The sequence below is a fragment of the Oncorhynchus mykiss genome, chromosome 6 (assembly GCF_013265735.2).
Source record: "Oncorhynchus mykiss isolate Arlee chromosome 6, USDA_OmykA_1.1, whole genome shotgun sequence".
In the NCBI taxonomy this organism is placed as follows: Eukaryota; Metazoa; Chordata; class Actinopteri; order Salmoniformes; family Salmonidae; genus Oncorhynchus; species Oncorhynchus mykiss.
The window spans coordinates 6,748,494-6,776,045 of record NC_048570.1 but is presented as its reverse complement, the minus strand read 5'-3'; the positions used below and the strand labels follow the sequence as shown (position 1 = coordinate 6,776,045).

Sequence of the window (27,552 nt, the reverse complement as noted above, 5' to 3'; positions counted from 1 at the left end):
ACACCCGTGTCAATATATCCTCCAAACACTGGCTTCTCGGGCATTATCACTTAAGTAAACCACAGTAAACTATGACATGCCTGTTTCCTCTGATATCTGAAGTGTATTTCCTGATCTGCTCCCCCTTCTTCCTCTTCCTCTTCCTCCTAAAGGTGGTAACAGTGTTCTTAACGTTGTGTGAATAGGTAGCATATTGTGTGTGTGTGTGTGTGTGCCCTCACAGGCCCTTGTGTTTCTCTCATGCATGATGATGATGTCATACTCCCATACACCCCTCACAGGCCCTATTGGGTTTGGATCAGAGAAAGAGGGTGCGCTTTAATCACGTGTGTGTGTGTGTGTGTGTGTGTGTGCGTGCGTGCGTGCGTGTGTGAGATGTACTCATGTTGTTTTCTTTAACTTCTCTTTTGTTTCACTGTCAGGCTGTTGCAGCCTGGTAACGGTTCTGGTAACGATTTTAGCTTTCATTTCTGATTTCTCTGTCTCTCTCGGTCTCTCACTCTCTGTTCCCTGTCTATCTCAATCTCTCACTCTCTTTCGCTGTTCCCTGTCTCTCTCTCTCGTCACAGGTATAGACAAGAAGAACAGAAAACAGACAATTTAGTCGAGAGGTCATCAAAACCATGGAATCTGTTCCCATAGAGCTGCACACATACACACACACACACACACACACACACACACACACACACACACACACACACACACACACACACACACACACACACTATTTTAACAGGAAAGGGTGAACATAAAATAATACATGACCAGGCCCAATAGGACACTACAGTATGTAGAGAATGGGCCAATTAGGAAGTACCCTAAACCTGCATCAACAATTGTTATTGGTTATTTAAAGAGATTATCTGGTACTTGTGTATACTTTTTAGCCAGTAGTTCTGAAAGTATCACTCACAAGCCAAAAGAGGTCCCCGAAAATGGTATGCTACGTCACAGACATTGACGGCGTTAAAAGATATGTGCACCACCATTGCTTTTTCAATCTCTCTGCTGCGACCTCATTGGATAACGCTGGGCAGGCCTCTTGCTAGCTGTCACTCAAATACGAAGTGCTGAAGCTCATTGGCTAGAACTCGAATTGCTAAAGGTCTGGCCCATGTCGGAGAAAATGTAGTGAAAATGGCGCAGCAAAGCTTCAAGAAAACAGTCGCTTTCAAACTAGGGATATCGTGGCAGTAATTCTGCTCGTAGATTATGCATGCAGGAACTACACATTATCATATCCAGCCCACAGCGGGAGGTTTAACAAATACTTTCTTAGTGGTCAAAGTACCGGAGCATGTCTTTAATAATTTGTAAATGCATTATAAACTATTAATAAATGGGTTATAATGGATTGGTCGAGCTCCCAGAGGGCCGAGCTCCTTGCCATCCAGGACCTCTGTACAAGACAGTGTCAGACGAAGGCCCTAAAAATGGTCAATGACTCCAGCCACCCAAGTCATAGACTGTTCTCTCTGCTGGCGCACGGCAAGCAGTACCGATGCACCAAGTCTGTAACCAACGAGACCCTGAACAGATTCTACTCCCCCAGGCCATAAGACTGATAAATAGTTAACCAAACAGCTACTATCTGGATTGACCAACCCTATTGCACTAATTATTTTTGACTCATCACATACGCTGCTGCTACTGCTATCTACCAAATTAGTTTTCATCTATAATTTTCATAGCCGTCTATTTACCACCACAAACCGACGCTGGCACTAAGACTGCACTCAACGAACTGTATGAGGCCATAAGCAAACAAGAAAATGCTCATCCAGAAGTGGCACTCCTAGTGGCCGGGAACTTTAATGCAGGAAAACTTAAATCAGTTCTACCTCATTTCTACCAGCATGTCACATGTGCAACCAGATGAAAAAAAACTCTAGACCACCTTTACTCCACACGTACAAAGCTCTCCCCCTCCCTCCATTTGGCAAATCTGACCATAATTCTATCCTGATTCCTGCTTACAAGCAAAAACTAAAGCAGGAAATACCATTGACTCACTCAATACATAAGTGGTCAGATGACGTGGATGCTACGCTACAGGACTGTTTTGCTAGCACAGACTGGAATATGTTCCGGGATTCATCCAATGTCATTGAGGAGTACACCACCTCAGTCACCGATGCATCGACGAAGTTGTCCCCACAGTGAACGTACATATCCCTACCAAAAACCATGGATTACAGGCAACATCCACACTGAGCTAAAGGCTAGACCTGCCGCTATCAAGGAACGGAACACTAATCATTATAAGAAATCCCACTATGCCACTATACAAACCATCAAACAGGCAAAGCGTCAATACAGGACTAAGATTGAATCCTACTACACCGACTCTGACACTCGTCGGATGTGGCAGGGCTTGCAAACTATTACAGACTACAAAGGGAAACCCGGCCGCGAGCTGCCCAGTGACGCGAGCCTACCATCCTGGCTAAATTCCTTTTATGCTCGCATCGAGGCAAGCAACACTGAAGCATGCATGAGAGCACCAGCTGTTCCGGACGACTGTGTGATCACGCTTTCCGTACCCGATGTGAGAAAGACCTACAGAGGGTAGTGCGTACCGCCCAGTACATCACTGGGACCAAGCTTCCTGCAATCCAGGACCTATATAAACAGGCAGCGTCAGAGGAATGCCCGTAAAATTGTCAAAGACTCCAGTCACCCAAGTGTTCTGACTGTTCCCTCTGCTACAGCACGGCAAGCGGTACGGGAGCATCTAGGTCCACAATGGTCCTTAACAGCTTCTACCCCCCAAGCCATAAGACTGCTGAACAATTAATTAAATGGCCACCTGGACTATTTACATTGACCCCCCCCCCCCCACCACCACCACCTTTGTTTTTACACTGCTGCTACTCGCTGTTTATTATCTATGCATAGTCACTTTACCCTTACCTACATGTACAAATTACCTTGACTGACCTGTACCCCCACACATTGACTCGGTACCGGTACACCCTGTATATAGTCACGTTATTTTTATTTTATTGTGTTACTTTTTTACATTTTTTATTTTTGACATATAGTTTTAGTAAATATTTTCTTAAAACTGCATTGTTGGTTTAAAGGCTTGTAAGTAAGCATTTCACTGTGAGGTCTACTACACCTGTTGTATTCAGCATTTCACTGTGAGGTCTACTACACCTGTTGTATTCAGCATTTCACTGTAAGGTCTACTACACCTGTTGTATTCAGCATTTCACTGTAAGGTCTACTACACCTGTTGTATTCAGCATTTCACTGTAAGGTCTACTACACCTGTTGTATTCAGCATTTCACTGTGAGGTCTAATACACCTGTTGTATTCAGCATTTATACTGTAAGGTCTACTACACCTGTTGTATTCAGCATTTCACTGTAAGGTCTACTACACCTGTTGTATTCAGCATTTCACTGTAAGGTCTACTACACCTGTTGTATTCAGCATTTCACTGTGAGGTCTACTACACCTGTTGTATTCAGCATTTCACGGTAAGGACTACACCTGTTGTATTCAGCATTTCACGGTAAGGACTACACCTGTTGTATTCGCCGCATGTGACAAATAAAATAAATAACTAATAATAAATTAATTAATTAAGGCCTACGTCTGTCAATCAACTGATGGCCCACAAATGGGCACCCGGGGAGTGTTGTTGTGTGGCGTTATCTGCGTTGCTCAAGGGAAGAACGACAGATACTTTTCACCTTGTCTGCTCAGGGGTTCAAACTGGCAGCCTTGGGTTACTGGCCCAACACTAGGCCAACTGTAAGTGTAAGTCTGCTCAGGGGTTCAAACTGGCAGCCGTGGGTTACTGGCCCAACACTAGGCCAACTGTAAGTGTAAGTCTGCTGGAAATCACCTTTTCCAATTATGTGTGATCTCTGATAATAACCCAGAAATAAAATCTCACCGACATTTGGTCAGATGCTCGACTACCATTTTTGTTTACGCAGTCTGTCCACGGGAGATGAACGTGTTTCTCTTATTTTCGTCCCCCCACGATGAAATCGGGGAGGGGACTATGAATCTGACTCTGTCCGTTAGTACGTTCCAACATTCGTACAACGTTAGTCACACACGATGTCTCCAGACAGCAGTGGCCCGATTTTGACAATTTGGGTGAATGATGCGTCTTGGCCAGGTGGTGGCGCTATAAGAAATTGAAAATGCTAACTTTGAACAGTTCACAGCCCTCACCCCGTTTGACCTAATGTTATGAAATTCTGTACATACTGTCGGTCCCTCTCCTCACAATGTGACACATTTGCCTCAGGGCCCCATATGGTCCGCCATTATAGATATTACGCCATTTGGAATTTTGTGAAAAACACTTAAACCGCTACTCTTCTGGAACCGAATGTAGGGGATAACATGTTTACTGTTGCCTTGTTTTCTTTTTCCCCCGAAACGGTAAAGGGTTCAAACTGTTTTCTTGATGTTATGAATGGTCAGTCCATTCATCCATTCAGCTCTGTATGAATGTGAGAGTTTTTTCCAGCCTCATACCTCGGCTGTTTACCAAAATAAGTGACCGCTGTATTGTTGTTGGAATCCCAGATTGCTCCTTTAATTAAAGCACAATATCTAGTATGAAAAAAGCTGTTATCTGAGTAATAAGTCCACAGTCACAAAGGAAGTGTACGTAGGCCTAAGTGTTTTTAATCAATGCTCAACATTTTACCATGAAAATCATATTTTATGCAACACAGGAAAATGAAAAGACTTTCATCTTCAATAGTTTGATCTTCGTTTATTCAGCAGCTTCTTTGCCCTGTAAGAAGAAAGACAAGAACGGGTCAGTATCAATTATAAACATGCTAAATATATAACACTATAAAGCATGATGGACCAAGCATTTAAGGCTCAATGCTAAGCTTTAATTTTCCATTTTTGAAGTACCAACTTAGTTTGAAGGAATCTTTTTTGTTGTTGCCCTGATGTGCTTCTTGGAGATGTTCAATACATTTGAGTGAGTGTAAAAGGTCAGTATTGACCTCAGTGAAGGATGAATCATAGGTGGTGTTGATGTGGTCATGTTTGAACATGAATCAGGTGTGAATCAGGTGTGAATCAGGTGTGAATCAGGTGTGAATCAGTTGTAGGTTCAGCAGCATCTCTGTACCTTTCCACTGTCACGGCTCTTGGCTCTGAGCTTGTTGACCTGAGTCTCAGCGATGTCAGCACGCTCCTCAGCCTCCTCCAGCTCGTGCTGAACCTTCCTGAACTTAGACATGTGCTGGTTGGATGCTTCCTCCTGGGTTAGGGGAAATAGGAGAGCAGAACATCAGCATTCAAATAGGCCCCCGGCCCCCAGGCCCCTGGCTCCCAGGCCCCAGGCCCCCCGACCCCCCGGCCCCCGGCCCCCCGGCACAGCAAATGAATATTCAACCCCCTCTCCTTTAAGTTGCTAACAACACATAGGCATAGAGATGTATGGGAGGCACTCAGAAAAGTACATAAGTTCTTCAGTTGAGTCATTGTGGACTGATGTGTATTAGCACTTGCACTAAACTATAGGCACATTAAGTTTTGTAATGTCTACTGAGGGGTTAAACTGTTGTTGATATGTGCAGAGGGTCCCTGGTTCGCGCCCGGGTAGGGGCGAGGGGACGGTCTAAAGTTATACTGTTACATATGACTCACCGCTTCCTCAGCCTGCCTCTTATAGGCCTTGACTTTCATCTGCAGCTTATCTACCAGGTCCTGAAGTCTGCCAACGTTCTTCTTATCCTCCTCAGTCTGTGGGAGAAGATCAAAGAGTCAATGCCACATAGTTTTTACACTCGAACCTGTCTGTGTTAGTGTCAAGTGTGTGAAGAAGACACTTTCTCTTACCTGGTAAGTGAGCTCCTTGACTCTGCGCTCATACTTGCGGACTCCCTTGACCGCGTCTACACCTCTTCTCTGCTCGGCCTCCACCTCAGTCTCCAGCTCACGCACCTTTTATGGAAGAAATGAACGTAGGCATTCGAAATCAGACGGGGACAAATCTTTTCAAAACAGGTATATTATTCTAAGTCAAAGAGGCACAATCGTTGTCTGTTTCTATGTAGTTTAACGTTTTGAATATTATGGTCTGTAATTAATATTATGGTCTGTAATGAGTATTATGGTCTGTAATGAGTATTATGGTCTGTAATGAATATTATGGTCTGTAATGAATATTATGGTCTGTAATGAGTATTATGGTCTGTAATGAATATTATGGTCTGTAATGAATATTATGGTCTGTAATGAATATTATGGTCTGTAATGAGTATTATGGTCTGTAATGAATATTATGGTCTGTAATGAATATTATGGTCTGTAATGAGTATTATGGTCTGTAATGAATATTATGGTCTGTAATGAATATTATGGTCTGTAATGAATATTATGGTCTGTAATGAGTATTATGGTCTGTAATGAATATTATGGTCTGTAATGAATATTATGGTCTGTAATGAGTATTATGGTCTGTAATGAATATTATGGTCTGTAATGAGTATTATGGTCTGTAATGAATATTATGGTCTGTAATGAATATTATGGTCTGTAATGAATATTATGGTCTGTAATGAGTATTATGGTCTGTAATGAATATTATGGTCTGTAATGAATATTATGGTCTGTAATGAGTATTATGGTCTGTAATGAATATTATGGTCTGTAATGAGTATTATGGTCTGTAATGAGTATTATGGTCTGTAATGAATATTATGGTCTGTAATGAGTATTATGGTCTGTAATGAGTATTATGGTCTGTAATGAGTATTATGGTCTGTAATGAATATTATGGTCTGTAATGAATATTATGGTCTGTAATGAATATTATGGTCTGTAATGAGTATTATGGTCTGTAATGAATATTATGGTCTGTAATGAATATTATGGTCTGTAATGAATATTATGGTCTGTAATGAGAACAGCTTTTCATTGTCTAGGTGCATTATTGACAGAAATGTCATAACTCAATGGACCTACAGTATGTATTTTATTATAATGAAATAAATGTCCATCATTCAGACTTTCAATCCACCCTGCTGTTAACTCACCCTGGACTCCAGTTTCTGGAGCTGCTTCTTGCCTCCCTTCATGGCCAGATTCTCAGCCTCATCCAGACGGTGCTGCAGGTCCTTGACTGTGACCTCCAGGTTCTTCTTCATCCTCTCCAGGTGAGAGCTGGTGTCCTGCTCCTTCTTCAGCTCCTCGGCCATCATGGCCGCCTGGAATGGTCGTTTGTTGAATTTATGCACCAACTGGCACCAATCATAGTCTCTCTAGACAGTTGTGTTGCCTCCCAGACAGATGGGTAACCAACGTTCCAGCATGCATGGGTTCACTAAAACAACTGACAGCTTGACAGAGAGGAAAGGGCGTAGTGGGGCGCTGTAAAAATCTGTCCAGAACCCTGCCGAACATTTACAGTTGCTAGCTATATGAAGCATATTTCCAGTTAGTGTATTTTGCAAGTACACATAAGTAGTTTGCATGTGTCATGATGATAATAGTAATAATAATAATGACTGGCTGTGGCTTTTATTAGCCTAGCTATCTGTGTCCGTATTGTGGGTCTGCCTTTGTCATGGTTCCATTGAGATTATTTTTAGGCCCCGCCTGGCCAAACTCACGATTTGTTGGTAGATTTACCTGTCTGAAGAGCACCTTCCCCATATTGGCCAAGAAAATCTGACACAATTCCCAGACTTAGTGCTGTTGCCCTACATCTGGGATTCCCAACACTACACCAATCATAACTTCCCTCTGAGATCCTTGTTGTGGTTAACCAGCCCAGCTACCATTGGCCCTTTAGGACAAATCAAAGTTGACATTATTCAATCGATCATAAGGACTCACGTCAGTGATGGCCTTTTTGGCCTTCTCCTCTGCGTTTCTGGCCTCCTGGACGATGTCGTCCACCTCTCCCTGCACCTGCACCAGGTCAGTCTCCAGCTTCTTCTTGGAGTTCAGAAGGCTGGTGTTCTGGAAGAGGAAACGAGATAATTTGTTTTGACGCACAAGAGACCTTACAAAGTCACAGGGCAGAAATGATGAAAATGTAAAAGGCAGCACTGTCGAATTCCAGATGCTTGGTCGCGTTTCATTAGAAATGGCTTTTGACCCATACCTGGGAGTGCAACAGTCCGACGCGCTCGCTGGCGTCTACCAGCTCAGTCTCAGCCACTTTGCGGCCTCTCTCTGTCTGCTCCAGAGCAACTCTCAGCTCCTCAATTTCAGCCATCATCAGGCCGTTTCTGCGCTCCACCATGGCTGCCTGCTCCTTCATGTCCTCTGAGGCACGGACGGCGTCATCAAGGTGCATTTGGGCATCCTGGGATTCACAATGACATAGGTTCATTAGGACTCATTGGAAAGTAGGGGCGATAGGATCATTCATAGAAATGTAAATTGGTAAGAACTTCCCCAGTTTCCCTACCTTTCTACAGTATATTAATCCACTCTTCAATTATTTTCTACAGATTCACAAACAAATACCTCCCCATGTTCATGTTGTTGAGCCTGATGTCCCAGTCCCTTTACCTTGAACTGTCCCTGGATGTTCCTCAGCTGTTTCTGGGACTCAGCGGCCTGCCTGTTGGCGTGGCTCAGCTGGATCTCCATCTCGTTCAGGTCTCCCTCCATCTTCTTCTTCACCCTCAGGGCGTCATTCCTACTCCTGACCTCAGAGTCCAGGGTGCTCTGCATGGAGTCAACCACCCTCTGGCTGTTCCTCTTGATCTGCTCCATCTCCTCGTCCTTCTCAGCGATCTTCCTGTCCACCTCACCCTTGATCTGGTTCAGCTCCAGCTGCACACGCAGAATCTTGGATTCCTCGTGCTCCAGTGTGCCCTGGACAAAGAGAAACAGTCAAGCGAATTGTGTTTGTTACACTTGGATGTGTATAACACAAGGAAGTAAATATACCGTTTACTCTTAATTTGGGTCATGGGAGGATGGTCAACTTCTCGTTTGAGTCTCGAGCTGAAAAGGTTTTAGAAGCCCTGGGCTAGTGTAACACTCCTTTTCCCATCATACAGTTGTAGTTTGTACCTCAGCCTCCTCCAGAGCGGTCTGGATCTCAGACTTCTCTGTCTCCACGGTCTTCTTGGCCTTCTCCAGCTCATGGATGCTCTTGCCAGTCTCTCCAATCTGCTCAGTCAGGTCAGAGATCTCCTCTGCACACACACCAACAGAGGAGCAGTTTAGACTTTAGATTTTCAGTGGAAATCACCAATGCTCTCAAGTTGACATTAAATCATAACAACAGGCAATTAAAGAGTAGTCTTGTAACTCTAATTGCCCTGCACTTCCTTGAGTTGTTCAAAGGAATACCGATTACTAAACCATAATATGTTAAAGTGAAATGAAAACACGGAGATCATTTTTGATGATTACGGTTCCTTCCATTTTCAAAACCCTAGTCAAAGATGAACTCAGTAGAACTTTTTTCAAAATCTCACGTTGCAGGTTCTTGTTCTCTCTCTTCAGAGTCTCCAGATGATCCAGAGCCTCCTCGTAGGAGTTCTTCATCTTGAAGAGTTCAGTGCTCATAGAGCGAGCTTCCTTCTGAGCTCCTTCCAGCTCAGCCTGGCCCTCCTCGTACTTCTGCTTCCACTCTGCCAGAACCTAGGGAAATCCATGGGATTTTCATTAGAAGTCAATAATGAAGAGTTTTGAATCAGAAATAAACAAACATTTTACTACAATTGATCACATGTAGCAGACAGAAAATGCATTTTCACCTTGTCAAAGTTCCTCTGCTTCTTGTCAAGGTTGGCGGCCATTGCGTTGGCTCTCTCAACGTCAATCATGAGGTCCTCCACCTCTCCCTGCAGCCTCTGCTTGGTCTTCTCCAGGGAGGCGCACTTAGAGTTGGTCGCCTCAATGGTCTCCTCAGCCTCCTGCAGACGCTGGGCCAGCTTCTTCCTGTTGGACGATAAAGAGGGTGGTTTTTATTGTGACCAATTTGTTGAAAACAAATGCTACAATAAATGCTACAAATGCTACAATAAATGCTACAAATGCTATAATAAATGCTACAAATGCTATAATAAATGCTACAAATGCTACAATAAATGCTACAAATGCTATAATAAATGCTACAAATGCTACAATAAATGCTACAAATGCTACAATAAATGCTACAAATGCTACAACACATATTGATGTAACATTTTCTCAGAGCCCCCTACCACCCTCACCATCCACACCCCATTTTTGAGTTTTTGCTGTTGCGTGTGACTCACTTGGCCTCCTCCAGCTCTTCTGTGCGCTGGATGGCATCAGTTTCATACTTAGTCCTCCACTGAGCCACCTCGCTGTTGGCCTTGGACATGCCGCGCTGCAGCTCTGCCTTGGCCTCCTGCTCCTCTTCAAACTGCTCTCTCAGGAGATCACAGTCATGGCGGGCAGACTGGACACCGTGGGCCAGTGCGTTTTTAGCCTGTGAGAGACAAAGAGAGAAAGATAAAGACCAGAAGAGTAAAACAAATTGCAGTAGAAGTCTGAGGGTGGCGTAGTCACAATCTATTTGAAGATTTGGCTCTAAACTCTGTAGTCGGTGGTGTCCATTTTGGATTCCTTACCTTGACCTCCTCCTCAATCAGTCTCTTCATCTCCTCAACCTGCTGGGTGAAGGCCTGTTTGCCTCTTGTCAGCTGAGACACCAGGGCTTCCTTCTCCTCCAGCTGGCGTCCAAACTCACCTGCAGGGATAGAGGGACATCTTGTTAATGGGATCTCTGTTCACTACAATTAACAACGTATTTTGAGGTATCGTAGGGCAATGTTAGGTGATGAATAGGACTGTAGAATCTACAGTATGTGGACTGGACTATATAGATGCAGCCTCCAACATGTTATTGTACACTATGTTGGTTTGTCGTTCATTGTTGACGGTACCATTTTCTGTCAGGAGTCTGGCCCTCTGTCCGCTGATGTCGTTGACCTGGCGAACATTCTCATCATTCTTAGTCTTGAGCTCGCTCAGCTGGTCCTCAAGAGTACGGCACATCTTCTCCAGATTGCCCTGTTAGTGAAACAAGTCCCAACATTACTTTATACATGGGACTCTTGTCAACTTCAGTTCACTTGAATATTAATGAAGTTGACCTTCCTCAACACTGCTTGACTAAAACATCACTACTCACCTTAGCCTTGGCGACGGCCTCCATGTTGCTGGAGAGGTCATCAATCTCCATCTTGTACTCACTCTTCTCTTTCTCCAGCTTCTGCTTGACACGTTGAAGGTTGTCGATCTGCTCCCCGAGCTCAGCCACACTGTCGGCCTGCTTCTTGCGCAGAGCGGCGGCTGTGGCCTCATGCTGCAAAGTGGACTCTTCAAGATCACGACGCAGCTTCTGGAACTCAGCCTCGCGCTTCTTGTTCATCTCAATCTGAGCAGCAGTGGCGCCTCCGGCCTCCTCCAGCCTCTCGCTGATCTCCTCAAGTTCCCTGGAGAGATCGGCCCTCTGCTTCTCAACCTTAGCCCTGGCAGCACGCTCAGCCTCAATTTCCTCCTCCAGCTCCTCAATACGGGCCTAGAACAGGGAACAGGAGCCGGTGGGATGAACACTACAATACAGTTGAAACATGAAAGAATAAGAGTTTGTATATTTTGTATAAATGTGTCAGTTCCACTAATATATTAAGTAGACAGTGTCCCATGTGTCAAACCAAAACCATAATGGTAAGAAGCACCATCTTCCAACCTACTGAGCCATCAGAAGCCACAAGGAAGAATGTGTGCTATCAGAATACGTCTTCTAAGGAAATGATTCAGGTGTGTTCTTTCCTGTACTGGAGCTTAGATCCTGTACTGTACCTGGAGTTCCTTGATCTTCTTCTGCAGCTGAGCTCCCAGAGACTGCTCATCCTCTATCTTGCTGAGGAGCTGAGTGGTCTCAAAGTCCTTCCTAAGAAACACAAACACGTCGATTGCGGAGTTAATTTGATAGTGTAAAGGGAGAATATCCTACCATTCACTTTGCTTTTAAGAATCACGTGCAAATGCTAATTGATAATTACAAGAATATGTCAAGAACAACCATTATGATCAATATAGCAGTGATACTGTAAACATTTGTTTGTGTTTACTTCTTGATTTTCTCATCAGATTGCTGCTTGTCATTCTCCAGGTCCATTATGGACTCCTGGGCCAGTTTCAGATCTCCCTCCAGCTTTCTCTTGGCTCTCTCAAGGTCCATACGGAGCTTCTTCTCTTGCTCCAGAGAACCCTCAAGCTACAAGATAAAAACACACACATATTGTTCAAAATCTAAACAACTGTAGATAATATCATCTTGCATACTATCATGGCCAAAATGTCAAACTCCACTCACGTCGTCCACTTGCTGTTCCAGCTTGGTCTTGGACTTGGTCAGAGTGTTGACTTTGTCCTCCTCTGCCTGCAGGTCATCCAGTGTCTGCTGGTGGGCCTCTTGGAGGGCTTTCTTCTCCTTGGTCAGCTTGGCAACACTCTCATCCATAGACGCCATCTCCTCTGTCAGGTTTTTAACCTGAAAACAGCACCAGCCAAAATTAGTCATTGGTCATATCACTATAAAGGAGAGATTGAGTTAGATATATATTTAATTCAGATTAGAAATATCAACAAATACTTTCCTATAGATTCAACACTAGACGGCAGTGTACTCCGGAGTACTAAGGGGAAGTCATAAACGAGGGGGGAGAAGAACATGCAATGGATGTGGGGAGTAACCCGAAACTGACATTCCATTATTTTGGGTCTTGATTTTCCCTGCACCCACAAAACAACTTGAATTCAATTTCTGTTTAGCTACATTTTGAGTTGGTTATTGTTTGGATTATTGTTTTGTTGGACTGTTTATGATACCTTGTTTTCGGTGGCGTGCTTCTCCTTCTCCACTTTGGCCAAGGTGAGCTCCAGGTCATCAATGTCCTTCTTCAGCTCAGAGCACTCATCCTCCAGCTTCCTCTTCTTGGCAGTCAACTCAGCATTCATCTCCTCCTCGTCCTCCAGCCTCTCGGTCGTCTCTTTGAGTTTGGCCTCCAGCTGGATCTTGCTCTTGATGAGCCCCTCACACCTTTCCTCAGCATCGTTCAGATTCTCTGAATCCTGGTTTCAGAACAACAGAAAAACATCTGCGGCTTCACTTTGTGTATCAACAGATGGACGTAATTTAGCCAAAGAGGTCAGAGCAAATCAATGGAAATGCATGAAAAATATGTAGCCTAGGTAACATAGGATATAGAAATACCCGACTTAGCCACATATGTCACAGTGTGATTGTGTGTGTGTGTGTGTTCGTGCCTGTGATCATGTGTGTGTAAATGCGCCGTCATGACGGTCGTTGCTCACTCACAGATGAGACTTGAAGCGCCAGGTCTGCCCTCTCCTGCACCAGGGCCACTAACTTCTCCTCCAAATGCTTCTTGGTGGCCAGAGCCTTGGCCAGGTCCGACGTCATCTTCTCATAGTTCTCCTTCATGTTGGCCAGCTCCTTCTCCGTCTCAGCGCTCTGCAGCAGGGGCTTGATCTTGAAGTACAACTTCATCCATGGCCAGGTTTTCACATTCATGAATGAACGGATGTTGTACTGGATGGAGAAGACGGAATCTCTGGTCGACAGAAAAGACAGAGTGACATGTTTAATGAAGCTACATTCTGGTATTCAAAGAACCACAAAATGGAGCACCCCCCCCACCCCCCCCCCCCCCCCCCCCCTCCGCCCCCTAACAAAACTTTTGTGTACAGCTAAGAAATGGGGCTAGGGGAAAAGTAACCCCTCTTGAATTCATAGACAGCTCTTTAGATGTGAGGACTGACAGCTCATGTTAAGCTCATGAGGGAGGCATTTTATATTCTTCAACAATGAATGGGCAAATATCGCACATTTAAAATGACAATTCAACAGCTTTCCAAATCCCAAACTACAGCTTTAATAGAACATTATAAGACGTATTTCCTCATTCAGATCAACTCACATCATATTCACTATGTAATCACAATGCATGAGATACAGCTGCATGTCTACTCTCCCTCACCTCCTCTCCATCATCTTGGTGAACTCTCTCCTCATGAGGAATCCACGGCTGAGAGCCTGGACCATGCCGACCAGAGAGGCCAGCTTCTCGTCTCTCATCTCCTCCAGGACACCCAGCAGACCGGCTTTGAAGAACACCTGAGACACAGGTTAACATGGTCCATTATGAAACCACAGATAACAAAAGGAATCAAAGGAAGAGGAACAACTCCACTAGATTGATTTGAACAACATGAACATTGCGATGCTTACAAACAAACCACGTGATAGGTTGTTTCTAAGTTGTTATTGTAGAGTCGTAGAGAGTTAGTGAACACAGACACAGAAAACTGCATCCATCTCTAACACAATGTACATGGGGTGGCAGGGTAACCTAGTGGTAAGAGCGTTGGACTAGTAACCGGAAGGTTGCAAGTTCAAACCCCCGAGCTGACAAGGTACAAATCTGTCATTCTGCCCCTGAAAAGGCAGTTAACCCACTGTTCCTAGGCCATCATTGAAAATAAGAATTTGTTCTTAACTGACTTGCCTAGTTAAATAAAGGTACGCATTTCTCTTCTGTGCTTGTGATGTACGACTTTGAAGAAAACAACACTACAATGTTTTTACAGCCTTTCCCATTACTTAAAGGGGCACTCTGCAATTTCCACATCTATTTTTTGGGACTGATAAATGAAGTAGCTGTACCCATTGATTCTTGAAGAATATAACAGATAAATGACTCACCATGTAATTGTTTCAACTGCTGATTGCCACTTTAAATTAAGAAAATAACGGGGAACAAGGATGAACTGGAGAGATGTTGAATGGGTTTAAATGATCACTGAAGTTTTGTTGTCTGCTTTTGCAGGTTGTATGTGACTGACCTTGGTGTGTCCAAACTTGTAGTCATCGTGATTCACATCAATGGACCCAAGCAGCTTCTCAGAAGCCTTCTTGTTGTCCATGAACTGGCCCTCGGGGATGACACTGGCATTCAGTACTTTGTACCTGAATGAGGAGAAATGTTAAAAGAAAATCTGTTAAGTTGTAATAGGTAAATTATATTACATAAAAGGTAAGACTACTCTGATGCTGTTAAAACCCTTGGAGCAGATCTTTCTGTGTGTGCGTGTCCATGCTTGCATGTGTTTATTAGTGTTTGTGTGTTGTGTACCTCTGCTTGAAGTCAGCGTAGATGATTCTGCTGGGGAAGCCCTTCCTGCAGATCCTGATACCCTCCAGAACACCATTACACCTGAGCTGGTGGATAACCAGGAAGTTCTCCATCAGACCTGGAAACACAAGCCGAGTCTCTTTAAAATGCTCTTAAACAGGTTACAAGATGAGTTGGTTAAGGTTACTGATACTGAACTGATAAGATGTCATATTTAACTCAACATGTATAGTACCTGGAGTCTTTGACTCGTTGGGGATCAGGCAGCGCACAAAGTGAGGATGAGTGCTCCTCAAGTTGGTCATCAGCTTATGTAAGTTCTCCTGTAAGAGGGTTACAAAGCATTTTCTCAGAAATCATTCATGATAATCAATGCACTTTTTAGAAGGACTGAATATCCACATTTCAGAAGCTCACCCTGAACTGGGACGACACCGTCTGCATGGAGCCACCCTTCTTCTTGCCTCCCTTCTTGGTATTATCTGTTCAAATGGGCAAAGTAAAAGATAACTAGACAAGTCCATTTCCTGTAGCGGGAGGAATAAATAGAATAACAATCATAAGAGTATTGTTAGAAATCTATGTGTGGTGTTGTCTTCAGCAAGCACACTAATTATAAATGAGACAATCTGGGGGGTTAACTTCACCACTCATCTTAATGCAAATGGTGCCAAAGAGATAACACCAATTAAACGTACCCAGTGAATAAACCTGAGAAATTGTGATTACGTTCCAAGACTAAAAGAAAATGTGGGTCTGAGTTTGTAACTAGTGCTTAAATAAATATTTTGTCGTGATGCTAGTCTTACCCTCAGGTGGAGCTGTGGGATACAGGGCGACCAACAGTTTGACTGATGACTTCCCGTACAGCTGAATAACTGAATCGTTCAGGGGGTCCTTGTTCTTCTCCAGCCAGCCAGTGATGTTGTAGTCCACAGTTCCGGCGTAGTGCACCAGGGAGAAGTGGGCCTCTGCCTTGCCTTTGGCAGGCTTGGGCTTCTCAAACGCCTTGGTTTTGCCAAGATGCTGGGAGTACAGTTTGTCCTTGAAGGTAGTGTCTGAAGACTTGGGGAACATGCACTCCTCTTCAAGGATGGAGAAGATGCCCAATGGCTTTACGAAAAGAGACGTATATCAAATTAGTGATATTTACATTTAGGATCACATTCGTTCCTTTAGAAAACATGCTATTATAGGATTATATTCACTTAGGGGCAAATAAAATGAAACATATTGAGTTATCAACAGTCAAATACGTTATACCCCAGTGATAATATCTCTCACAGCAATCCCTATCAGCTTTGCTGTTGTGGTCCATTATATTCCTCAGACAGTTTACCTTCTCAATAAGCTCAATGCAGGCAGCCAAGTCCATGCCGAAGTCAATGAAGGCCCAGACGATTCCCTCCTTCTTGTACTCCTCTTGTTCCAGGACGAACATGGTGTGGTTGAAAAACTGTTGCAGTTTCTCATTGGTGAAGTTGATGCACAGCTGCTCCATGCTGTTGTACTGTTGAAGGAATTTCAGAAGGGATCATTTCATCATTATACAAGGCTGTAATCCCTCTCAGTCACAACTACTTGTCTTGTTCTGGTCTCATACTCACATCAAAGATCTCAAACCCGGCAATGTCCAACACGCCGATGTAGAACTGCCTTGGATTCTTGGTGTCCAACATCTCGTTGATACGGATGACCATCCACAGGAACATCCTCTCATAGATGGACTTGGCCAGAGCCGAGACTGAGTTATTAACCTGAAATGATAATACCTCAAATGAATACATGCAATATTGACCGTGTCTAGTGATAAGGTGATGAGAGCTTGGGAAAAATAACATCACTATTCAAAACAAGCTATGCACTCGTCCCCAAAATAATTGCGGTGGTGAGAAAATGGTAGATGCTGTGTTTGACTGCCTTTACCTGAGGCACGGTCTGTCCCTTAGTCACATACTCGTTGCCGACCTTCACTCTGGGGTAGCACAGAGCCTTCAGCATCTCAGCGGAGTTCAGGCCCAGCAGGTAGGCGATTTTATCAGCCACTGGAGAGAAAACCAACAACAACAGACTCAGGCACACAAGATGTTTCTGATGTCACACTAACAAAACAGTTTGGTCAACTCTTTTGTGGGTTAAGTTTTGATTGTCACCCATATCCATTTGAAATCATTTCTGGAGGTTGAAATTTGGTCTCCAAAAATGATCTCCTACCTGACTTTCATGTGGCACTGTCTGTTTAACATGTTCTATTTCTATGTTGGGGACTGGGAATGGGACTAATGCTCTACATATTGTATATCTATGAGTGGGACTCACCCTCTGTGCCGTCTGGCTCGGCCTGCTCCTCACGCTGCTTCTGCTTGAATTTCAAGTTTCCATGGTGCAGTACAGCTCCTGTCAGCTTGTAGATGCCCACCTTCTCCTCATTAGTGAAGCCCAGGATTGTAATGGCATCCTGGCATTAGACAGGAAGTACAACAGTGATGAAGTGAACAGCAGATTGCTCAGTTCCAGCTCACTCCAGAACAAATGGGATTGATAGATTTCACTGGCTTCTCAGCTCCACATCATTACGCTTGGCCAACACACTAGTAGATGGCAGCACAAAAGGAGGTTTACATTGTTCCACAGGGCACTTAGTGGCACTCTCTTGTGGATGTTTTACATGTATGTGCCTCAAGGTGAAGTCTGAAGGCATGAAGAGTGCGTCGAAGGCACATGCCTAACTAACACAAGGCATTTAGTTGGAATTGCACAATGTATTCAGTGTGTATGGTGGTCCTACCCATTCCATGTGTAGAGTTTGGTTAACCCTTTGTATAACTCACGTCTGTGGCATCCAGCTCTTCCTTGTCGTTGATGCTGGCCACAGTGATCTGTCCCTGACTGCACATGGGGAAGTCGTAGGGGTTGGTGGTGATGAGTGACATTTCTGTGGACAACAGAGAACGGCCTGTCAGTTAAATCGCTCAGAATTCTTCTGTCCTACCTTCACAGTATCTCTCCCTCCTTTACTCAATAAGTGGGACTCAATGATACATGTAGGATATAACAAATAGCATTATAAAAGGTTCCTGGACTGAATACTTCCCCCAAAGACCTGACCCGTGTCTAGATGTCTTGATCTTCCCCCAAAGACCTGACCCGTGTCTAGATGTCTTGATCTTCCCCCAAAGACCTGACCCGTGTCTAGATGTCTTGATCTTCCCCCAAAGACCTGACCCGTGTCTAGATGTCTTGATCTTCCCCCAAAGACCTGACCCGTGTCTAGATGTCTTGATCTTCCCCCAAAGACCTGACCCGTGTCTAGATGTCTTGATCTTCCCCCAAAGACCTGACCCATGTCTAGATGTCTTGATCTTCCCCCAAAGACCTGACCCGTGTCTAGATGTCTTGATCTTCCCCCAAAGACCTGACCCGTGTCTAGATGTCTTGATCTTACCCCAAAGACCTGACCCGTGTCTAGATGTCTTGATCTTCCCTCAAAGACCTGACCCGTGTCTAGATGTCTTGATCTTCCCCCAAAGACCTGACCCGTGTCTAGATGTCTTGATCTTCCCCCAAAGACCTGACCCGTGTCTAGATGTCTTGATCTTCCCCCAAAGACCTGACCCGTGTCTAGATGTCTTGATCTTCCCCCAAAGACCTGACCCGTGTCTAGATGTCTTGATCTTCCCCCAAAGACCTGACCCGTGTCTAGATGTCTTGATCTTACCCCAAAGACCTGACCCGTGTCTAGATGTCTTGATCTTCCCCCAAAGACCTGACCCGTGTCTAGATGTCTTGTTACCTTGGATGTACTCATTGTAATAGTATTTTTTATCTTATTTTACATGTTCCACAGATGGAGGTGGGAATAATTTCTCCTGAACCTCTGCTTTGACGTACCAACTATCTCAGGTTTGTGGTTGGTCATCATCTGGAAGAAGATGTGGTAGCCTCTCTCATCGGGCAGCTGGAAGGACACCCTGGACTTCTCTAGCAGGTCTGTGAGAGAGAGAGAGAGAGACAGAGAGAGAGACAGAGAGAGAGACAGAGAGAGAGAGAGAGAGAGAGAGAGACAGACACAGACACAGACACAGACACAGACACAGAGAGAACATGAGATACAAATAATTGTGATGATATGATCTCCAAAAAAGTATCTCTGTGAATTTAGAAAAGCATTGAGAAACAAGGAAAACCAACTCACAGGTCTCAATGTCAGCTTTAGCCAGTTTTCCTCCTTGGAAGTGAATCCTGATGAATTTACCCTGTAGTAGAACATGGAGGTTAGAGATAGGTCAACTAAATACATGTACCATCTTACTTTAATAGATTAACAGTTTGTTGAGAACTACTGAAACCAGAGAACTAGAGAACTACTGAAATAAATGTTTCCAATATAAGATAACTTCCACAGTGTGCCATTTATACTTACAAAGCGAGATGAGTTGTCATTCCTCACTGTCTTGGCATTACCGTAAGCCTCCAGCAGAGGGTTAGCAGCAATGATCTGATCCTCAAGAGACCCCTGATCGAGACAAACACAAGTTTGGCCATCAGACTGTTAAACAGCCACCACTAACATTGAGTGGCTGCTGCCAACACACTGACTCAACTCCAGCCACTTTAATAATGGGAATTGATGGGAAATGATGTAAAATATATCACTAGCCACTTTAAACAATGCTACCTAATATAATGTTTACATACCCTACATTATTCATCTCATATGTATACGTATATACTGTACTCTATATCATCTACTGCATCTTTATGTAATACATGTATCACTAGCCACTTTAACTATGCCACTTTGTTTACATACTCATCTCATATGTATATACTGTACTCGATACCATCTACTGTATCTTGCCTATGCTGCTCTGTACCATCACTCATTCATATATCTTTATGTACATATTCTTTATCCCCTTACACTGTGTACAAGACAGTAGTTTTGGAATTGTTAGCTAGATTACTTGTTGGTTATTACTGCATTGTCGGAACTAGAAGCGCAAGCATTTCGCAACACTCGCATTAACATCTGCTAACCATGTGTATGTGACAAATAACATTTGATTTGATTTGATTTGAACTGGTAAAGTGGTAAACTTTGTTTTTCTAGATTTTTTTTTTTAAACATTCATTTTCCTTGAAACAGATTTTGACACCCAACCAAACTGAAATGTGTTAAAAAGAGAAACATAAGCACAGCCTACCTGCATTTTGCTGGGGTCTACTTCCTTCTTGGCGCCAGACACTGCAATGGTGGCAAAGTACTGAATGACACGCTTGGTGTTGACAGTCTTTCCTGCACCGGATTCTCCACTGGTTTATATGACAGAGAAAGAGGGGTTTTAGTTACATGTTTTGAGTGCAAATTTGGCTTTCACTAAGAAATAGCATTGAACAATAACACTGTTGACCTGTTTTCCAACAGAAATAATGAACAAATATTTCCTCTACTCATTATTACACATAGCCTAATCCATTCATAATGTCATGTACGTTTTTCACACCAAGTCACCAAACATATTACTATAGAAACCATGTGTCAATTGACATTTTAGTAAACAACTTACGTAATCAGGACGGACTGGTTCTCGTTATCTGAAACCAAAATACATATTGCTTATCATTTCAGTATGGAACATTCTCCATTCAAGGCTACTGAATGGACAGATATTTCCAGCAAACTGTTGTGCCCTAGACTAGAAAACACGAGATACACACTTAGAAAAGAGGGTTCCTCAAGGGTTCTTTGGGAAGGGTGATGGTTCTATGTGGAACCATAATGACTCGGAGAACCCTTTGAGCTCTTCAATGGTTATTTGCAGTTGAGAAAAGGTTCTTTCCTTTTTTTAGTGATAATTCAAATGTAGGGGCGGCGGCTCATTAGAATAGTCAGACTGTCCTTCCAGTTGATCTAATCTGTTGTGTACTGCCATCACAATGTAGGGAGCCTAGTGGTTAGAGTGTTGATCCAGGAACCCGAAAGGTTGCTCTTTTCAATCTTTGCGCTAACAAGGTTAAAATTGCTCCAGGTTTACCTTTGATAATGGCTGACGCTGGCCATGACCCCACTCTCCGAGGGTGTTTGGATGTGCAAAAAACACTTTTCTATTTCATACACTTGTATTGGATGGATGTAGGTGAACATATAATAATTATATATATATGGGCAAATATAAGAACTCACCAAATTATTATTATGGCCAGTGCTTGTGTCTTGTGAAAGACTAGTGTGTGGTCTTGCGTTTTTTTGAGAACTAAAATCAGTGTTTTTTTTCATTCTCTCCATAGGAAGCCTCTTCGTTCCAGAGCTAACACACCTGATTTATCTTGTCAATTATAACACACCTGATTTATCTTGTCAATTATAACACACCTGATTTATCTTTTCAATTATAACACACCTGATTTATCTTGTCAATTATAACACACCTGATTTATCTTGTCAATTATAACACACCTGATTTATCTTGTCAATTATAACACACCTGATTTATCTTGTCAATTATAACACCCCTGATTTATCTTGTCAATTATAACACACCTGATTTATCTTGTCAATTATAACACACCTGATTTATCTTGTCAATTATAACACACCTGATTTATCTTGTCAATTATAACACACCTGATTTATCTTGTCAATTATAACACACCTGATTTATCTTGTCAATTATAACACACCTGATTTATCTTGTCAATTATAACACACCTGATTTATCTTGTCAATTATAACACACCTGATTTATCTTGTCAATTAACTAATAATAAAACCTACAGAATTGTAACATATTACGACTAATCAGAAAAGAAGAATCCTTATCGTTGTTCAAAAGGTTCTTTGTAGAACCGTTCTCCATTAAGGTTCTATAAAGAACCGTTTCTATACGGAACCAAAAAGGGTTGTAATGATAGCGGAACCCTTTTTGATGTTCTCTTTGTAGAACCACAAAGGTTCCATTTACAACCGTACGAGTATGGTTCTTTATAGAACCCTCAAGAAAGGGTTCTACATAGCACCAAATAGGGATCCGCTATGGTTACAAGCCAAATAACCCTGAATAGAACCATTTGTTTTAAGTGTGTACCTCTCTAAAGCATAGTTTTACTTTCATCCATCCATCCATCCGTCCGTCCATCCGTCCATCCATCCATCCATCCGTCCATCCGTCCATCCGTCCATCCATCCATCCATCCGTCCATCCATCCATCCATCCATCCATCCGTCCATCCATCCATCCATCCATCCGTCCATCCATCCATCCATCCGTCCATCCGTCCGTCCGTCCGTCCGTCCATCCGTCCATCCATCCATCCGTCCGTCCATCCGTCCATCCGTCCGTCCATCCGTCCATCCATCCGTCCATCCGTCCGTCTATCCGTCCATCCATCCATCCATCCGTCCATCCATCCGTCCGTCCATCCGTCCGTCCATCCATCCATCCGTCCATCCATCCGTCCATCCATCCATGAGAGCTCGTACCAATCTGCATGAACTGGAAGGCGTTGTCAGAGACGGAGAAGATATGGGGTGGAGCCTCCATCCTCTTCTTCCCTCTGTAGGCGTTGACAACCTCCATGTCGTACACAGGAAGCCACTTGTAGGGGTTCACCGTGGCACAGAAGAGCCCAGAGTAGGTCTGGATGACAGTGATCAAATTAAATTAGGGGATTAACAAAATCTGATTGACTTTCACCTGGATTCATGTGAGGATGTGGGTGTACTTTGATTATGTGGGTCTGCAATATTGGTATGTGTAGTACTGTATGTGTTAATGTGTAGTACTGTATGTGTTAATATGTAGTACTGTATGTGTTAATGTGTAGTACTGTATGTGTGTAGTACTGTATGTGTGTAGTACTGTATGTGTTAATGTGTAGTACTGTATGTGTTAATGTGTAGTAACTGTATGTGTTAATGTGTAGTAACTGTATGTGTTAATGTGTAGTACTGTATGTGTTAATGTGTAGTACTGTATGTGTTAATGTGTAGTACTGTATGTGTTAATGTGTAGTACTGTATGTGTTAATGTGTAGTACTGTATGTGTTAATGTGTAGTACTGTATGTGTTAATGTGTAGTACTGTATGTGTGTAGTACTGTATGTGTTAATGTGTAGTACTGTATGTGTTAATGTGTAGTACTGTATGTGTGTAGTACTGTATGTGTTAATGTGTAGTACTGTATGTGTTAATGTGTAGTAATGTATGTGTGTAGTACTGTATGTGTTAATGTGTAGTACTGTATGTGTTAATGTGTAGTACTGTATGTGTGTAGTACTGTATGTGTTAATGTGTAGTACTGTATGTGTTAATGTGTAGTATTGTATGTGTTAATGTGTAGTACTGTATGTGTTAATGTGTAGTAACTGTATGTGTTAATGTGTAGTACTGTATGTGTGTAGTACTGTATGTGTAAATGTGTAGTACTGTATGTGTTAATGTGTAGTACTGTATGTGTTACTGTGTAGTACTGTATGTGTTAATGTGTAGTACTGTATGTGTGTATTATTTTATGTTCATGTAATTGTGGATGTTTCTGCAGGTTTCTTACATAGATCATCCATGCTGCATAACGCTCTTTGAGGTTATACAACACAGAGGCTTCATTCAGGTAGGTCATCATGGCCATGTCCTCAATCTTGTCGTACTTAGGGGGGTTCATCTGGTAGACGTCTGCTTCCTTGAACTCTTTTCCTTCCTGAAACAGTCAGAAATCTACATTACACACAGATCAAACTGGACTTGACTGAATGCTTTTTTTAAATACTCACCTCCACCCACTGACTATACAAAACATTAAGAACACCTGCTCTTTCCATGATATATACCAGGGATGGGTAACTTTGATGGGGGTGCGGGCTGCCAGCTTCCCATCCTTGACATAGACTGACCAGGTGAAAGCTATGATCCCTTATTAAGGTAACTTGTTAAATCCACTTCAATCAGTGTAGATGAAGGGGAGGAGACAGGTTAGAGAAGGATTCTTAACCCTTGACACATGGATTTTGTACCATTAATTTGCCAGACACTCCTATCCAAAGCAATTTCCAGTAGTGAGTTTATACATTTTCATACTGGTCCCCTGTGGGAATTGAACCCACAACCCTGGCGTTGAAAACGCTACGCTCTACCAACTGAGCCAGACGGGACCAGAGGATAAAGGACTAAATATTTAAGTTGAATTGAACGGGGTAGTAGGTGCACCGGTTTGTGTCAGGAACTGCAACGCTGCTAGATTTTTTTCAAGCTCGACAAGTTTCCCTTGTGTATCAAGAATATTTTACCAGCCTAAAGACATCCAGCCAATTTGTGGGAAGCATTGGAGTCAAAATGGCCCAGCATCCCCGTGGAACGCTTTCGACACCTTGTAGAGTCCCATGCCCCAACTAATTGAGGCTGTTATTACTCAATATAGGTAAGATGTTCCTAATGATTGGTGTACGCAGAGTACATAGTGATTCTTGACTTATATTTGTGAGAAAATAATCGATTCAAGTTTTAAAGAGCAACGATAAAAATTATGTTTGAAGGTTATATTCTGTTTACACAAAAAACAAAGCAATGATTTTTAATCTATATTTTGTTACAGATTTTTTCCTTTTCATGCTGATGTTTTTTTTTTTTTCAATAAATAAAGTAATTGCACAAAATGTAACTTGAATACTTTTCAAATCAGCGTTACCTGTTTGGTGCCGTCGGGATTGGTGACTGTCACAGTACACTTTCCGTCGGCCCTGTCAGTGACCAAACCCTTAAGGTACAGCTCTTTGACGTCTGACACATAACAAGCGTTCTTTGAGTCAAAGGGTGCGGCTTGTGCCTCCATCCTCTCCTTCTCAGGCTTACGGAGGTATATGGCAGCCTTGCCGTAGATTTGCATCTCAGCGTCCGTACTCATGGTGACGGATTACTAGGAAAGAGGCGAAACAAGACACGTGATTGATTCTGTGGTGCTTCCTCCACCGTGAACAGAGTAAGGTGAAAGGTATCTCACAGAATATTTTCATCACTTTTAAATGTGAAGACTCAAACCATTCCTCACCTTGTTTTTCCCCTCCTACAGATGAATTTGTACTAATTGGAGGAACCTGTGAAACATCAGGGTGTGGTGAATACGCACAAAGTCTAAAGTCCTATCATTTAGCCCCCGAAGTGCTAGAAAACGTCACCCTTCGACTCAATCATTACGGCCATGTCCATTTCAACTACAGGTGCAACGGGTCAATTTAATTCTCAAGGTGGCAACTCACTTTACGACATATTCTGTCAAGAATTCAAATAAATACCCCTGAAAACATTCTAGACCAGCCCCTAACTTACAAACAAGCACAGGAGCAACATGTTCAACCACAAATAAAAGATTTTAAGTAAAACAAATTTAAAGTTAAATTAAACACCTTTGTTTTTTAACAAACATTTTAAATCAATGACACTTGAATTCATATTTTTAAATAATCCATAAAACAAGTAAAAAATAAAATTCAGTACTCAATTCAAACCGTGCAGCTACTGCCTCAGATTCTGAATTATAAAGATGTGACAAATGTATAACCTCTAAAGAGGTTGGAGAGAGTCTTACCACAGAGGAAGAAGGTATCTGACTTGTGGATACTGGGTCCTCAGCCTCCTTATATCTGGCTGGAAGTGCCAACCAAGCAGAAGTTAATTATGGACCAGTCTTGGTGAAGGAAAAAGGATTGGATGAGAGACCTCCCCTCAGGGACCTATGTGTCTTGTGTATCACCAGCGTCACCAACATCCAGGAGCGTCACACTGCCAGTAAATGACTTATTCATGGAATATTGGTCTGAATTGAATTTCACTGAATTTACACAAACGAGAAATGTCATTATTAATAGTTAGGACAATATCAAAAGTTTGATTCATCAAATTGATTCCAATGTTACTACCAATGTCCCTAAAATATTGCCCCACTACCACTAAAATAGTTTAAATGAAATCTAATCTGACCTTATTTACTTAGGTTTTAGTGGCACTAATCTTTATCAATGACCTTATATATATATATATATATATATTTTTTTTTTTTGTTGTTGTTATTCTTTTGCTTATAAAAACATCGGAGCTCTCTCTTCACCTCGTGCTTGGGACGGACTTGACCTCGTGCTTGGGACGGACTTGACCTCGTGCTTGGGACGGACTTGACCTCGTGCTTGGGACGGACTTGACCTCGTGCTTGGGACGGACTTGACCTCGTGCTTGGGACGGACTTGACCTCGTGCTTGGGACGGACTTGACCTCGTGCTTGGGACGGACTTGACCTCGTGCTCGGGACGGACTTGACCTCGTGCTCGGGACGGACTTGACCTCGTGCTCGGGACGGACTTGACCTCGTGCTCGGGACGGACTTGACCTCGTGCTCGGGACGGACTTGACCTCGTGCTCGGGACGGACTTGACCTCGTGCTCGGGACGGACTTGACCTCGTGCTTGGGACGGACTTGACCTCGTGCTTGGGACGGACTTGACCTCGTGCTTGGGACGGACTTGACCTCGTGCTTGGGACGGACTTGACCTCGTGCTTGGGACGGACTTGACCTCGTGCTCGGGACGGACTTGACCTCGTGCTTCGGACGGACTTGACCTCGTGCTTGGGACGGACTTGACCTCGTGCTTGGGACGGACTTGACCTCAGGCTTGGGACGGACTTGACCTCGTGCTTGGGACGGACTTGACCTCGTGCTTGGGACGGACTTGACCTCAGGCTTGGGACGGACTTGACCTCGTGCTTGGGACGGACTTGACCTCGTGCTTGGGACGGACTTGACCTCGTGCTCGGGACGGACTTGACCTCGTGCTTGGGACGGACTTGACCTCGTGCTGTGCTTAGTTTAATTTATCACCCATATTCAATAGAACAGATACACAAAGGCTTTCAATTACAGCTCGTAAAAGGTTGAAATCTAACGTGTAGTGACGTATCTACATTAGGATGTTTTGAAGATGCTGGAGAGAGACCCTTTTATTAGCCAATCATTTCATTTGGTCCAGTAGGATTGTTAAGACCTCTTAGGATTCTAACACCAGTACAGTATTTCAATCATATTCTCCACTCATATTACTGACAGCAAGAAAGCTGCCTTCAACTTTTATATTGCTGACAGCAAGAAAGCTGCCTTCAACTTTTATATTGCTGACAGCAAGAAAGCTGCCTTCAACTTTTATATTGCTGACAGCAAGAAAGCTGCCTTCAACTTTTATATTGCTGACAGCAAGAAAGCTGCCTTCAACTTTTATATTGCTGACAGCAAGAAAGCTGCCTTCAACTTTTATATTGCTGACAGCAAGAAAGCTGCCTTCAACTTTTATATTGCTAACAGCAAGAAAGCTGCCTTCAACTTTTATATTGCTGACAGCAAGAAAGC

General features: G+C 43.1%; 1 protein-coding gene and 1 non-coding gene across 2 annotated transcripts; both read right to left on the bottom strand.

Moving 5' to 3' along the window:
- Positions 1-4,643: 4,643 nt before the first annotated feature.
- LOC110525076 (myosin heavy chain, fast skeletal muscle-like) lies at positions 4,644-25,065 on the bottom strand. Its single transcript, XM_036979295.1, has 39 exons — positions 24,850-25,065; positions 23,719-23,865; positions 22,649-22,805; positions 20,736-20,763; positions 20,373-20,481; positions 19,589-19,681; positions 19,361-19,421; positions 19,057-19,155; positions 17,997-18,100; positions 17,485-17,623; positions 17,092-17,210; positions 16,773-16,922; positions 16,505-16,675; positions 15,975-16,278; positions 15,583-15,647; positions 15,401-15,488; positions 15,166-15,283; positions 14,876-14,999; positions 14,011-14,147; positions 13,329-13,584; positions 12,839-13,081; positions 12,324-12,500; positions 12,079-12,224; positions 11,807-11,897; positions 11,133-11,522; positions 10,885-11,011; positions 10,570-10,688; positions 10,231-10,427; positions 9,727-9,910; positions 9,445-9,610; positions 9,035-9,159; positions 8,525-8,833; positions 8,112-8,315; positions 7,841-7,966; positions 7,039-7,209; positions 5,840-5,944; positions 5,648-5,743; positions 5,127-5,258; positions 4,644-4,775 (listed from the first exon to the last, which is right to left on the bottom strand). The coding sequence occupies exons 1-39, from the start codon at positions 25,063-25,065 to the stop codon at positions 4,755-4,757; spliced, it is 5,814 nt and encodes a 1,937-aa protein (XP_036835190.1). The 3' UTR covers positions 4,644-4,754.
- trnae-uuc lies at positions 24,243-24,318 on the bottom strand. The gene has a single exon. It is a non-coding gene; the product is annotated as a tRNA-Glu (tRNA).
- Positions 25,066-27,552: the final 2,487 nt, after the last annotated feature.